Genomic DNA, 12,281 nt, shown 5'->3' with positions numbered 1-12,281 from the left:
GTAGCAGGTCCTCATTCTCAATTTGTGTTCATACTTACTTTCAGCAACTGCTTGTATGAGTACCGGGATTGTTTCTGTGTTTATATCTGCATTCTCAAGTGTTTTTCTCTTGTATGTGGAAGAAAAATAAACTTTGGCTCATTTGACCGTGCTGTTGTTTGTGTTTTACAGTAGAATACAGCATTCTGATATTTCTGAGTAGGGGGTCATAAAGGCAGCTTATTTCACTTATATACATGGCATCATGTCATTTGCAATTATTTCCTGAGAGAACTTTTCTCTTGATTTCTTCATCGCCCTGTAAAAAAGTGATTAGAATTGTTTTATAAAGCATATATAAGAACTTCACATTGCAAATTATTTAAGCACTTGGGAATATTTAATACTGCTTTGCAATAATTTTTTTTCTCTGGGATACTTTGTTCATCCATGTGAGCTACAAAATTAACTGAAATGTTCATATGCATCAAACCACAAATAAAAGTGATCTCCACTATGAATTAAAAGCTGTCTTCGGTGCAAATATGAGTATAGTACTCTTGGACAAAAATTTTAACTTACTTCCCAGACTTGAAAATAATTAGAAATGATTAGAAAATTTTAAATGTGAATTTACATCAGTGTGTTGGATTGCTCTTTGACCGCCACTGATAAGTTTGTAAATGTGAATTTACTGTATCAGTGAATATCTCAAACAATTTCGACAAATTTCACCAGTCTTCATATAAGTATTATGTATGTAAGACTATTATCATTTAATCATTGTGGAATGGCCTCTGCATCCAGAGACTGTGGTCATGTGTGTGTGATTTGTGTTTACGTGTGTGTGTTTTTTGTCTAATTTCTATGAAGGCCTTTCTAGGCAAAAGCTTACTCGTTTGACGGTCTTTTTGTTGTGCCTATCTACAGCTCAGCATCTCCACTATATGATGGGTAGCAATCTATCCTTGTCTTAATATTGTCAATATGTATTGTTGTCCTAACAGGAACCAGCACAACATACTTAAATAGAAAAAAAATGTTGAAGACCAAACTCACATTCTGTGCCAAGAAACATACAGGCATATCAATTCAATTACAGGTTGAATAAAGCTACAGGGGCATATCAATTCAATTACAGGTTGAATAAAGCTACAGATCCTGGGTATGCACTTAGGTAGCAGACTAATATGACAATATCTGGACCTGTTAACATTTCATCTCTAGTCATAAGGTAGTAATCATTTATTGTTATGCTCATATCACAACAGTATCTCAAACACAAGTCTAATTGAGAATTTAATGGGTATCTGAGGTACAACTACACATTTGAAACAAAAAATATTGACTTCCAGGATTGTATGCATGTATCAAACACAGATCAGTAGGGTGCACCAGTTTGTTTTGGCTCCTCTAGCATACTGAGTGTTTCAGTGTTTACCATGTTTGCAAACATGTAACAATAAACAAACAAAAAATTAATCATGTAACTTTATTTTTTTGAGGTGATAATTAAAATTTTGTGACTACCCCTCATATTGCAGTCTATCCTTCATGTATCTCTTATCTCCACACACATTTTGATAATCATGGCAATTCTCTCTTACCTTCTTTTCCATTTTTCTCTGTTTTCCCTTCCCTCAAAGAGAAACTTTTTATTTGTAATATTATGTGGTGGGTTACGTGAAGTGGTGAGTTAGTAATTGTTAATGTAGTGCCATAGTTTTGAACTTATCTTAAGAGAAAAAATGTTGAGTAGTAAGTGCTGCTGAAGTGGTAGTCAGCTAGTAGGAAATGCATACATAATGTCAATGGAATACTACAAAAATGTGTGTGTGCCTTGTACATTACGCTTAAAAACTGAATATTTAACATTCAGCCCATAGTAGTTATTGAGGCAGAGCAATCATTTATTAATATGAGAAACTGAAAAATAAAACCCTCTCCCTGTTACTTCTAACTTCTCAGGTTCAGTTTTGGGTATTATCTGGTAGGTCTTCTTCCCTCCATCCCCTCCCCCACCATCACCATCAAATATGCCATTCATGTCCTGCCCTGCTCTGCTATCTTTTATGTCTTTAGCCAAAGTCCTGAATCACTTGCTTCTTAATCGCTAAATACCTTTCCTTTCGTATTTCCCAGGGAAGGGATATTTGCTCATGAAAGCTATTATTACTGTTATTATTTGGTTGTATGTATGTCTGCTGTTATATTGCAAATAAAAGTTCTTATGGAGAATACTCTTTTAATTCTGTATCTACTGCACTGTTTTTAGAAGTGGAATTTTACTCATACAAAATGTTATTTTCAACTTATCATTTACAGGCTGTTTTAATATTACTGGAAGAATCATTACTGCAGAAAAATGAAAAGTGGAAAAATAAAACAAAGTTACCTTTCAGTGACGGATTTGTGTCACTGAATGTAGAATCAGTGGACTGTTTGAAAAATATACCTGTCACACTTATTCGATTTCCGCCAGGACAGGCCACCATATTATTGACTGCTCACCAAGGGAAAGATCAGGTTAGGTAATGTAGATTTGTTTTCATTGTATGTGTAATTTTACCTATCTACATTGTTCCTAGTCTATGTCTTATTTGACATATGCAGCTCCACACTAAGCGTAAGGCTGCCTTTTGAATGCATACAGTGTATTTCAGTAAAGAAAGCTGTTAAATTCTTTTGACAAAGAAATCATTCCTATATTGTTAATAAAAATCAGCATTAGCACACTCCATTACTCAACACAATTACCTATTTTTTAGTGAATCACAAGCACGCTATGAACTAAGAGAGTTTGAGGTGCAGAGATTCTCAGCTAGCATATACATTAATTCAGTAGCACAAAGTAAGAAAGCAGCTGTGTGATAACATTCCCCCCCCCCCCCCTCCCTCTCTCTCTCTCTCTCTCTCTCTCTCTGTGTGTGTTCTGTGTGTGTGTGTGTGTGTGTGTGTGTGTGTTGTAGCACGTTTGTTTGAAATCCATGTATCCTGTTTGCTCCCATATAGTAAATTACACTTATCTATTAGTAGTGATAAGTCAAAAGGCTTTATGTTCCATTACTATCCAATCGAGAAGCTTTGTTCAATGTATGTTGATCAGAGGTATATACATAAGCCACTGTTCTCTGTTTCTTCGCCGCACATAAAGTGTCAAAGCAGTTCTGCATAAGGTATAATAGTCTCTTTTCTACTTCCATTTCTGCATAAAGTATAATAGTCTCTCTTCTACTTCCCCCTTTAAAAAAATCAACAGTTGATGAGTAAACAGGAAATTTTCAAATGGAAATAAATCACAAGGAAGACAAGAATATTCTCAAATACCTTTCCTCTCTCTGTGGGTATGGAAAATGAGTTAGAAGAGGAAGAAGATGATAACAAGACAGTAGATGAGCTTTTAAATTTATAAGTGCCAAGCAAAGTGTCCCTTGAGGCTGAAGTTCCCTAGTAGGGGTGTACGAGCTTTTGAGATGATGAAGCTGAAAACTAAGGCTAACAAGAACAGCATGAGAAGTGGCTGGAAGCATGGTATTACTTACTTTGGGAATGTGATCAAGAACAAAGGTACCCAACTTGAAAGCAGCTTAGGGTATAAGTGGACACTTTACAGTTTTTACTGAAAAAAATGTGAAAGAAGTATGAAAGTCTGGCAATAAAATATCGTTGATCTTAGCAGTTCATTTGTGAGGATTAAAAATATTTATTTTTGGTCAGATAGAACAAATTTTCAGAAAACTCTTTTACGTTACTGCCTTCTTGATATTCAGTGCAACATATCTGCCTCTCGTCCTGCTGTTATTAAGATATTCAGTCTGAAGACTGGTTTGATGCAGCTCTCCATGCTTGTCTATCCTGTGTAAGCCTCTTCATCTCCGAATAACTACTGCAGCCTACATCCATTTGAACCTGCTGACTGTATTGAAAACTTGGTCTTCCTCTACAATTTTTACCCCCCTCCTCTCCCAACACACAAGCTTTCCTCCACCACCAAAGTTACAGTTGTTTTATGCCTGTATTACTATTTTTTTAAATACCAAAATGCTGAGGGAAATTTTGTATATTTCTTTCTTGAGAATCTCTTTCCTGCCAAAACCCAAATATTCAGCAGTAGATTTCAAAGAGAGGGAAAACTAAATATGGCATTAAAGACAGAAGAGAAATAGGGAAAAAAGGTGCAACAAAATTATGATTAGGAGTGATTATTTCATGTTTTCCTTACATAAAAAGTTATTAACAATATTGAAATAACAAAAAATTCAAAGCATAGCAAGTACCTAATTATACTGAGACTACTTAACTGTCAGTATTATTGTACAGTTCAGGAAATCCAGTCAACTCTTTAGGCAGCCAGTCACTGTCAAGGGAAAAATTAAGAGTGCCCATAACAGTTTCAAAATAGTCATTCATCATTAACCCTGGTGACATATAAAAACTTTCACTGCTCTGACTGCCACCAATTGTAGGACAGTAGGCTGGCAGAGATCGCAGAGATGCCCCATCTGTTGTGGTTGTAAACATTGCACCAGAAGTACTAGTAATAATATATGTTGTAACATATAATAGTGGTATGTTAATGCATTGTAATTCCATACAAATATTTTGTGCTCTTTAATAAATAAAATTACTGCATCAGTTATCTTCCCTCATTTTTATTATTCATCTAACTTTTTGAGAAAAGGACACTTTCACTCTTTTGCAGCAGTACAACCCATCACACATTGTCAGGAAACATGAAAACAGAACAGTGTTTATCTTTCACTAACTTTGGCATGGTAGCCAGTAAACTTAAAATTATATATTTCCATGAGCATGGTATCAAATCTAATCACTCCACCACCATGAGGGCTTCCATGATGGCCCTGTCACCTATTTGCTAGAGCTATTCCTCTCCGCATAAGCAAAAGGATGCTCTTCCAATAGGATACTGCTCTACTGTCTTCTACTCAGCAAAAGATGAATGAAGTGTTTGGTTGCAGGTAGATGGAGTGTGCAGGTTCCTGATAGTAGCTTCCCAGACTGCCAAATTAAAAACCACTAGACTTCTTTGTGTGAAAAGACTGCATCTACCAGATACCAATAAATATCTCTAAAGAATTGCTTTCAAAAATTTTTAGGCTATGAAAATAATTTGCAATACACCAGGAATTTTTGACAGGGTATACCAGTCATTTTTTCAGTGATGTCAGCTGTGTAGTGACAGAGGCAGGAATTTCATGTATTTGCTACAAAAATAGTTAATTGAGAAAAAAAACTTTTAAAATTTAATTTCTTTTTGTTTTTCGTCAGTGTTGTAGATCACATTTCCTGGTCTTCTGTACTTGTGAGAGTAGATGTTCATCATGCCCCCTGAACAGTAGCAAAAATTAAAACAAACTGCCTCTAGATTTCATTATTAGTAACACTGCGGCTTACTGTATCATATGTTGACTATCTTACTGACATACTGTTTGTGCAGTTCAGCTAATTACCTTAGCAAATTAATGGAATTATGGTACTTTTAGCATAACTGATTTAATAGTCAAGCTGTAGCCATTAAACACCACAGAAAATTTTTGTCTAACATAACCAACCATGAATCGGAATTTAAAGTTTGTCATCTTTGACTGTTCAGCTGAAATTCAGCTGATTTAACTAACAGCTGTGCTCCTTAGCATAAAAGGTATTAGTTGGTGCAAGTTAATTTAAATACGCATTTCCACACATTCATCATTCATTGGTTCTTTTAAGGCTGTAGCTCCACAATGGCGCATTTCCAACCTGTGGTTATTTGATGTCTCCCACCCTGCTGCAACCTCATTATGAGGTTTGTTTTCCCAACTCTGTGTATAGAACTAGAATAACATAACACCAATTAATCACCTTCATGAAACTTGCCAGTAATATTATCTGGCACATTGAATTTTATTTCAAATCATAACATAGTCACAAATCCTGATTTACTTGAATGGAATTGGCTGCAGCTTGTGCTTAAATGTTGGGATTTTTGTTTCTGTAAGCTAGCTGTTTCCTACTGTGTATTGCTACAGTTTATAATAAAACTTCCTCAATTTTTATATTTAGTATCATTAAAAAGAGCATCCTATTCGCAAAATATCATATAGCACAGAAAAGTACCTTCATTGTTATAGTTTCATAGACTGTACAATTTAAACCAAGGGTCTCATAGGTTTGAACATGTAACATTGTTAAGATCCTGGTCACTAACCTAGAGTATTTGATGTACTGTCACTGTAGAAATTTTTGCAGCAGCTATAACTCTTTGTATACCATAAGGGTGTCCGTTCCATGTGTGCAGCGGAGTTAACCAGTCAGAAATATTGGAGATTTCCTTCCTCATGCTCAGGATTGACAAACTCCAGGCAAATGAATTCCATTTACAGAAGGAGCCCCATGAAATTCTTATCATTTAGTAGCTTTGGTGAGCAAAATGCAACTAAATTTGTATCAGTTGCAGGTGCACAAGATTACCTGATAGACATGTTCACCATCTTAGATGACAAAGAATGAGTAAAAGTGCTTAATAGTTAAGTGCTCTGTGAGAGTCTTTCTAAATTGCCTTCTGGACAACTCATATGAATTTCTTGCATGTTGATCTCATCTGAATCCTTTTCTTCTGTGATCAGCCAGTCATGTACAGCATCTGGAGATACACATTATTTTCAGGCAAACCTTTCTCATTGGAAATTATTTCGTTACTAAGCAAATGTAATAGGTGTTAAAGGAAAATGTAGGAAATCAGGCATTTCTATTTCAGGCTGTAGTTTAGTTATTTTTGTAGTTACTAATTATTCAGATGACATTACTGTATTTCATGAAATTTAATATAGGTCAGCAAGTTATGTGTATGGAGTCTCTTGGAACCATCAAAACCATTCATGGTGCTTTCATGCCCTGGCACTGTGTCAGCCACCTGCTTTGACAGTCGTGCACATGTGGTTGTGGCTGGTTTATCTGATGGGACCATCTGTCTTTGGGATCTTAAAGAAGATTCTGCACACCATATAACTGGGATGAGATCACCAACATATAATACAGGTATGTGAATATAATGTAATTACATACAAATCTTGTCTACATTTTAATGAATAAAATTACTGCAACAGTTATCTTTCCTCATTTTTATTAGATATTGAGCCTCTACTTCATATTTTTCAGCTAATTTTTTGAGAAAAGATGGGCACTTTCAGTCTGTTGTGGCAATAGAGCCCATCACACACAAAGTTGATAATACTGGTACTGTACTTAGCAGTGAAGTTTCTCCAGCACAGGTATGTTCAACACAAAAGAAAGGTAAAAATTCTGTATCTGAGTGTTTTGTACTAATAGGAAGAAACTGTGTTGTAGTTAAATATTACATCAACCTTGAAGTCATTACAGATGTTCTGAAATGCAGTTCATACCTTTCATGATGTATAAATGCAGGATTTTATTTTCCTATTATAATGTGATGAAATATTTAAACAATGGAAAGTCCAGGATGGAATAACAACTACATGAAAAGAATAGATTGCTACTCAGAGCATAGAGGAGATGTTGAGTTGTAGACAGGTGCTGATGCTGGGGCCCAACTGTGGAGTGGGCCTGCATCTGACTATGTGATATGTGCAGAATATGGGGCGAGTGGTGGGAGTAAGGAGGGTGATACATGAGGTGGGTGTGGGAGGAATAGCAGGCCAGGGATGGGCCAAGATGTTGTGCTACTTGTAGGAGTATTCTAGGAGGTAATGCGACAGAATGGGCTGCGAGGTGCAGAGTCATGATGCTTGGGGAGGGGTAAGGAATGGAAAAACACTATAGGTGAATTGGTGTGATAGAAGCCATGTATTTAGCTGAAGTCTGAGTAAGAAAGAGATGGATAGGGGGAGGACAGGGACTAGCAGAGGTTGAGGCTGGGGGGCTGTGGAAATGAAGGATATGTTGTAAGGAGAGTTTCCATCTGCATAGTTCAGAAAACAGATTTCACGTGCCTTGTCTCTCCAGTCACATACCACAAAGGGCCATAAAGAAGCACTATTCTGATAACTCAGTACCACCCAGGACTGAAGCAACTGAATCACATTCTTTACTAGAGTTTCGAATATCTCTTGCTGTGCCCTGAAATGAAGAATATCCTATCCAATGTCCTCCTCATCCCACCCACAAAGGCATTCTGCACCCATGAGCTTACACAATACCCTTGGCCATCGCTACTCCATCCATGCTCCAAACCCTTTGTTTCATGGCTCAAATCCCTGCAACAGATCTAGATGCAAGGCTTGTCCCATACATTCACCCCCTCGCACCTACTCCAGTTCTGTCACAGGTGTCTCCTTTCCTATCAAAGGTTGGGCTACCTATGAGAGCAAGCATGTGATTTACAGCAATGTGATTTACAAACTAAGCTCCAAACACTGCTCTATTTTCTACATGGGCATGACAACTAACAAGCTTCTGTCCTCATGAATGGCCACCACCAAACTGTGGCCAAGAGACAGCTGAACCACACAGTTGCTGAAGTTGCTGTTCAGCACAATGTGCCTCACTTCAGTGATTGCTTCACAGCCTGTGCCATTTGGATCCTTCCTGCCAACACCAGTTTTCTTCAATTGCCCAGGTGAGAACTGTCCCTGCAATATATCCTGCACTCTTGTAACCTCCTCTGCCACAGAGGTATCAGACCTGTCTGCTGACCTCCTAAGAGCACTACATGCTAGGTGGAAATCATTGAAAGCTCGAGGTTTTACTCTGGATTGATGTGGCAAGAAGCCTGAAAATATTTTATACAACATGACATTGTGAAAGACTGGGTTCTCATACAAAATTTTGTCAACTGATCTGAATAAAAACCATAAGATGTTTTGGTCTTATGTAAAATCAGTAACCAGTTTGAAATCACCTATTCATCCACTCAATGACCATACTGGCACCTAAACAGAAGATAACATTGAGAAGGCCAAAATACCGAATTTGCTATTCCAAAATTGTTTCATCGCAGAAGATCATTATGCATTCCCTCTTTTCAATCACCATACAATTGTGAAAATGGCAGATATAGATATAATTGCTCATGGAACAGAAAAGCAACTATAGTCACTTAGTACTGGAAAGGCACCAGGGCTAGATGAGATACCTGTAGGACTGTACAAAGATTATGCAAAAGAACTTGCTCCTTTTCTAGCAGCAGTTCATTGTAAATTGCTGGAGCAATGAAAAGTACCAAGTGATTGGAAAAAAGTGCAGGTCGTTTCCATTTTCAAGAAGGGCCATAGGACAGATGCACACAGTTATAGACCTATATTTGTGATATTAATCTGTTGTAGAATTATGGAGCATGTTTCATGCTCAAGAATTATGACGTTTTTTGAGAATGAAAATCTCTATAAAAATCAGTATGGATACCACAAACAGAGATCTTGCAAAACTCAGCTCACTCTGTTTGTCCATGAGACCCATAGCAGTGCTCAGTTTGGTGCTGTGTTGCTTGACTGGGGAAGGCATTTAACACTGCTCTGCACTGCCATTTAATGAAAAAAATACGAGCTTATTGAGTATCGGACCAGATTCATGACTGGATTCAAGACTTTCTGGCAGATAAAACTCAACATGTCACTCTTAATCGGAAAAAAGTTGTCAAAAGTAAAGGTGATTTCTGGATTGTGCTATGACAATTACTGTTTATAATGTGTATAAATGATGTAGTAGAAGGTGTTAGGTGCTCTTCAAGACTGTTTGCAGATGATGCGGTTGCCTATAACAAAGTAGCAGTACCACACCTGTGCTTATTGTCAAAAGAACAATCATATTCTGTATCAAGTGAAATTTGTGAATGGATTGAGGACTTTTTGGTAGGGGGGAATGCATTCGTAACTTGGGGTGTGCCCCAGGGAATGTGTTGGGACCCTCGCTATTCATACTGTATATTAATGGCGTTCAAGACAATGTCAATAGTAACCTCAGATTTTTGCAGATGAAGCAGTTATCTATTATTAAGTACTGTATGAAAAAATCTACATAACTATTCAGTGAGATTGTGGTACGATTTCAAAGTGGTGCAAGGATGGGCAACTTGCTTTAAACTGGTAGAGTGGGACATTATGCATTTCACGGTGGTTTGCAGAGTGTAGATGTAGATGTAGTGATGACAGCAGACAGAATCGATTTGCAGAAAGACCTGCATAGGATTGATGAATGGTGCAGGCTTTTACAGTTGACCCTGAATGTAAATAAATGTAACATACTGCACATGCATACCAAAAGAAATCCACTGCTGTGCAACTACACTGTCAATGACAGACTGCTGGAAACAGTACATACCGTAACTATCCAGGGGCGACCTTAAATGGAATGACCATATAAAGAAAGTAGTAGGAAAAGCAGATGCCAGACAGAAATTCTTAGGAAAAATCTTAAAGAATTGTCCATGAAGGAAGTGGCTTATTAGGCACCTGTTTGGTCAATAATTAAGTATTGTTCATCAATATTGGATCCTTACCAGGTAGGATTGATAGAAGAGATAGAGAAGATCCAGTGAAGAGCTGTGCATTTCATCATAAGATTCTTCAGTCAATGTGAGAGCATTACAGAGATGCTCAACAAATTTCATTGTATGCATTACAAGAGAGGTGTTTTGCATCACACAACAGTTTACTATTGAAATTTAGATAGAGCACTTTCTGGGAAGAGTTGGACAATATATTACTTCCTCGCACATACATCTTGCATAATGACCAAGAGTAGAAAATTCAAGGAATTCGAGCCAATGCAGAGACTTACAGACAGTCATTCTTCCAACACACCATTCGCAAGTGAAACAGGAAGGGGGAGGGGGGGGGGGAGGGGGAGATCAGCTAGTGGTACCAAAAGTACCCTCCATCACACACCATTAGGTGGCTTGCAGAGCATAATGCACATGTAGATGTAGTTTGATGTTGCACAGTTAGAGGATAAAAAAGAAAGCAGCACAGAATCGATAAGCCTGGATGTCAAGAACTTTTCCATCTACATTTTAACTGTTCGCATAAAATATTCACCCATGCCATTAGAGGCAGGGTGAAATAGATGTACAATAATATACTTGAGTCCATTCCATGAGCAAAACATTTAAAAACCAGCGGATGCAAACTATGGTCCATTATCCTTAATGAGCACTTGTGAAGCTCCTTCAATACAAAAAGCAGTGGCCAGGGCTGTAGCTGTATTCTTCATCATGCTCTTCCATTTTGATGACATAATGGAAAATGTGAATACTCATCTGTTAAAATTAACCACATGGCTCCATGGTATGGACTACAAAATCCACATGCACGTGATCCCAAAGCTGGGTAGGCATAGGCCACAGTTGGTAGGCTCAGGACATTGCTGGTTGCTGCATCAGAGAAACATGGCAGTGTTGAGCTACATACACAATATCCTTATCAAACCATGAACAAGACGGATGTTGCACAGACCAGTTTCTTCATTCAGAAATGTCCCATTGGGGACTGGTGCAAGAGTCTTGATATAGATGAGTGCAGAACCTCCAGATTCACCATTCAATATTGACGGCCATCTTGATTCAACCTTTCAAGAGATGACAGGCCTTGTGTCATGAAAGGAAACAAGGAAGTTCCACAGAGGCCTGCGGCCATCTGGTTTGTATGGACTGGTAAACTTGTATTGAGTGTTGATCCTTTGGTGTGACTGCAGCAACATTACTGGAAGTGATGGATCTCTTCCATTGAGTGTTCTGATTGTGAATCAATGAGAAAGCAGTCTCTTGTCTGTCAGATTCCTCATAGAGAACCATGGCAACACATCTGCATTCATGTTCTGGGCCAGTGTACAATAATGAGTGGAATACTGCTAATCTGATAAGAAAAGATCTTATCATTGTAACATTTGAGATGTCTGTTCAGACAACTTTGGCTTTGAAAGACTGAAGGGAGGAGAATTTCAAGAAGTTACTCTTTAATCCAACTTGTAACAGGATATAAAAATTGCCAGAGATTGAATATAGGCCCCTCCTGAGTCATTCATGTGATCACTATTGTCGTCTACATAATTGACACATTGTGGAATATTGGCCATAACTGGTTCTAAAAATTTCTGAAAGATTGCTGGTGCACAAGCAACACTGAAAGGCACTGTGTTATTTTGATAGAGACCCTAAGGAGAATGGCTTTGGAAGCAGCATCCAAAGGAAGTTGAAAAGAAGCTTTTGAAAGATCCCTCTTAAGAAAGACACTGACCTCCTATCAAGTCTGAAAACAGATCGTCATGATGCAGAAGAGGATCTAAGTCCACAATCAACTGAGCACATAACATATTTTTGAAGTCTCCAT

General features: G+C 37.7%; 1 protein-coding gene across 2 annotated transcripts in view; it reads left to right on the top strand.

Moving 5' to 3' along the window:
- The window catches only part of LOC124621578 (cytoplasmic dynein 2 intermediate chain 1), a 168,893-nt gene that overhangs the window by 75,450 nt on the left and 81,162 nt on the right, over positions 1-12,281 (top strand). For both annotated transcript variants that reach the window (XM_047147152.1, XM_047147153.1), the window contains exons 11-13: positions 2,305-2,505; positions 6,810-7,017; positions 7,138-7,250. In XM_047147152.1, the coding sequence (XP_047003108.1) occupies positions 2,305-2,505; positions 6,810-7,017; positions 7,138-7,250 (522 nt within the window). The remainder of the gene's footprint in view (positions 1-2,304; positions 2,506-6,809; positions 7,018-7,137; positions 7,251-12,281) is intronic.

Source organism: Schistocerca americana, chromosome 1 (assembly GCF_021461395.2).
Source record: "Schistocerca americana isolate TAMUIC-IGC-003095 chromosome 1, iqSchAmer2.1, whole genome shotgun sequence".
Lineage (NCBI taxonomy): Eukaryota > Metazoa > Arthropoda > Insecta > Orthoptera > Acrididae > Schistocerca > Schistocerca americana.
This window is presented reverse-complemented; position numbering and strand designations above follow the sequence as displayed.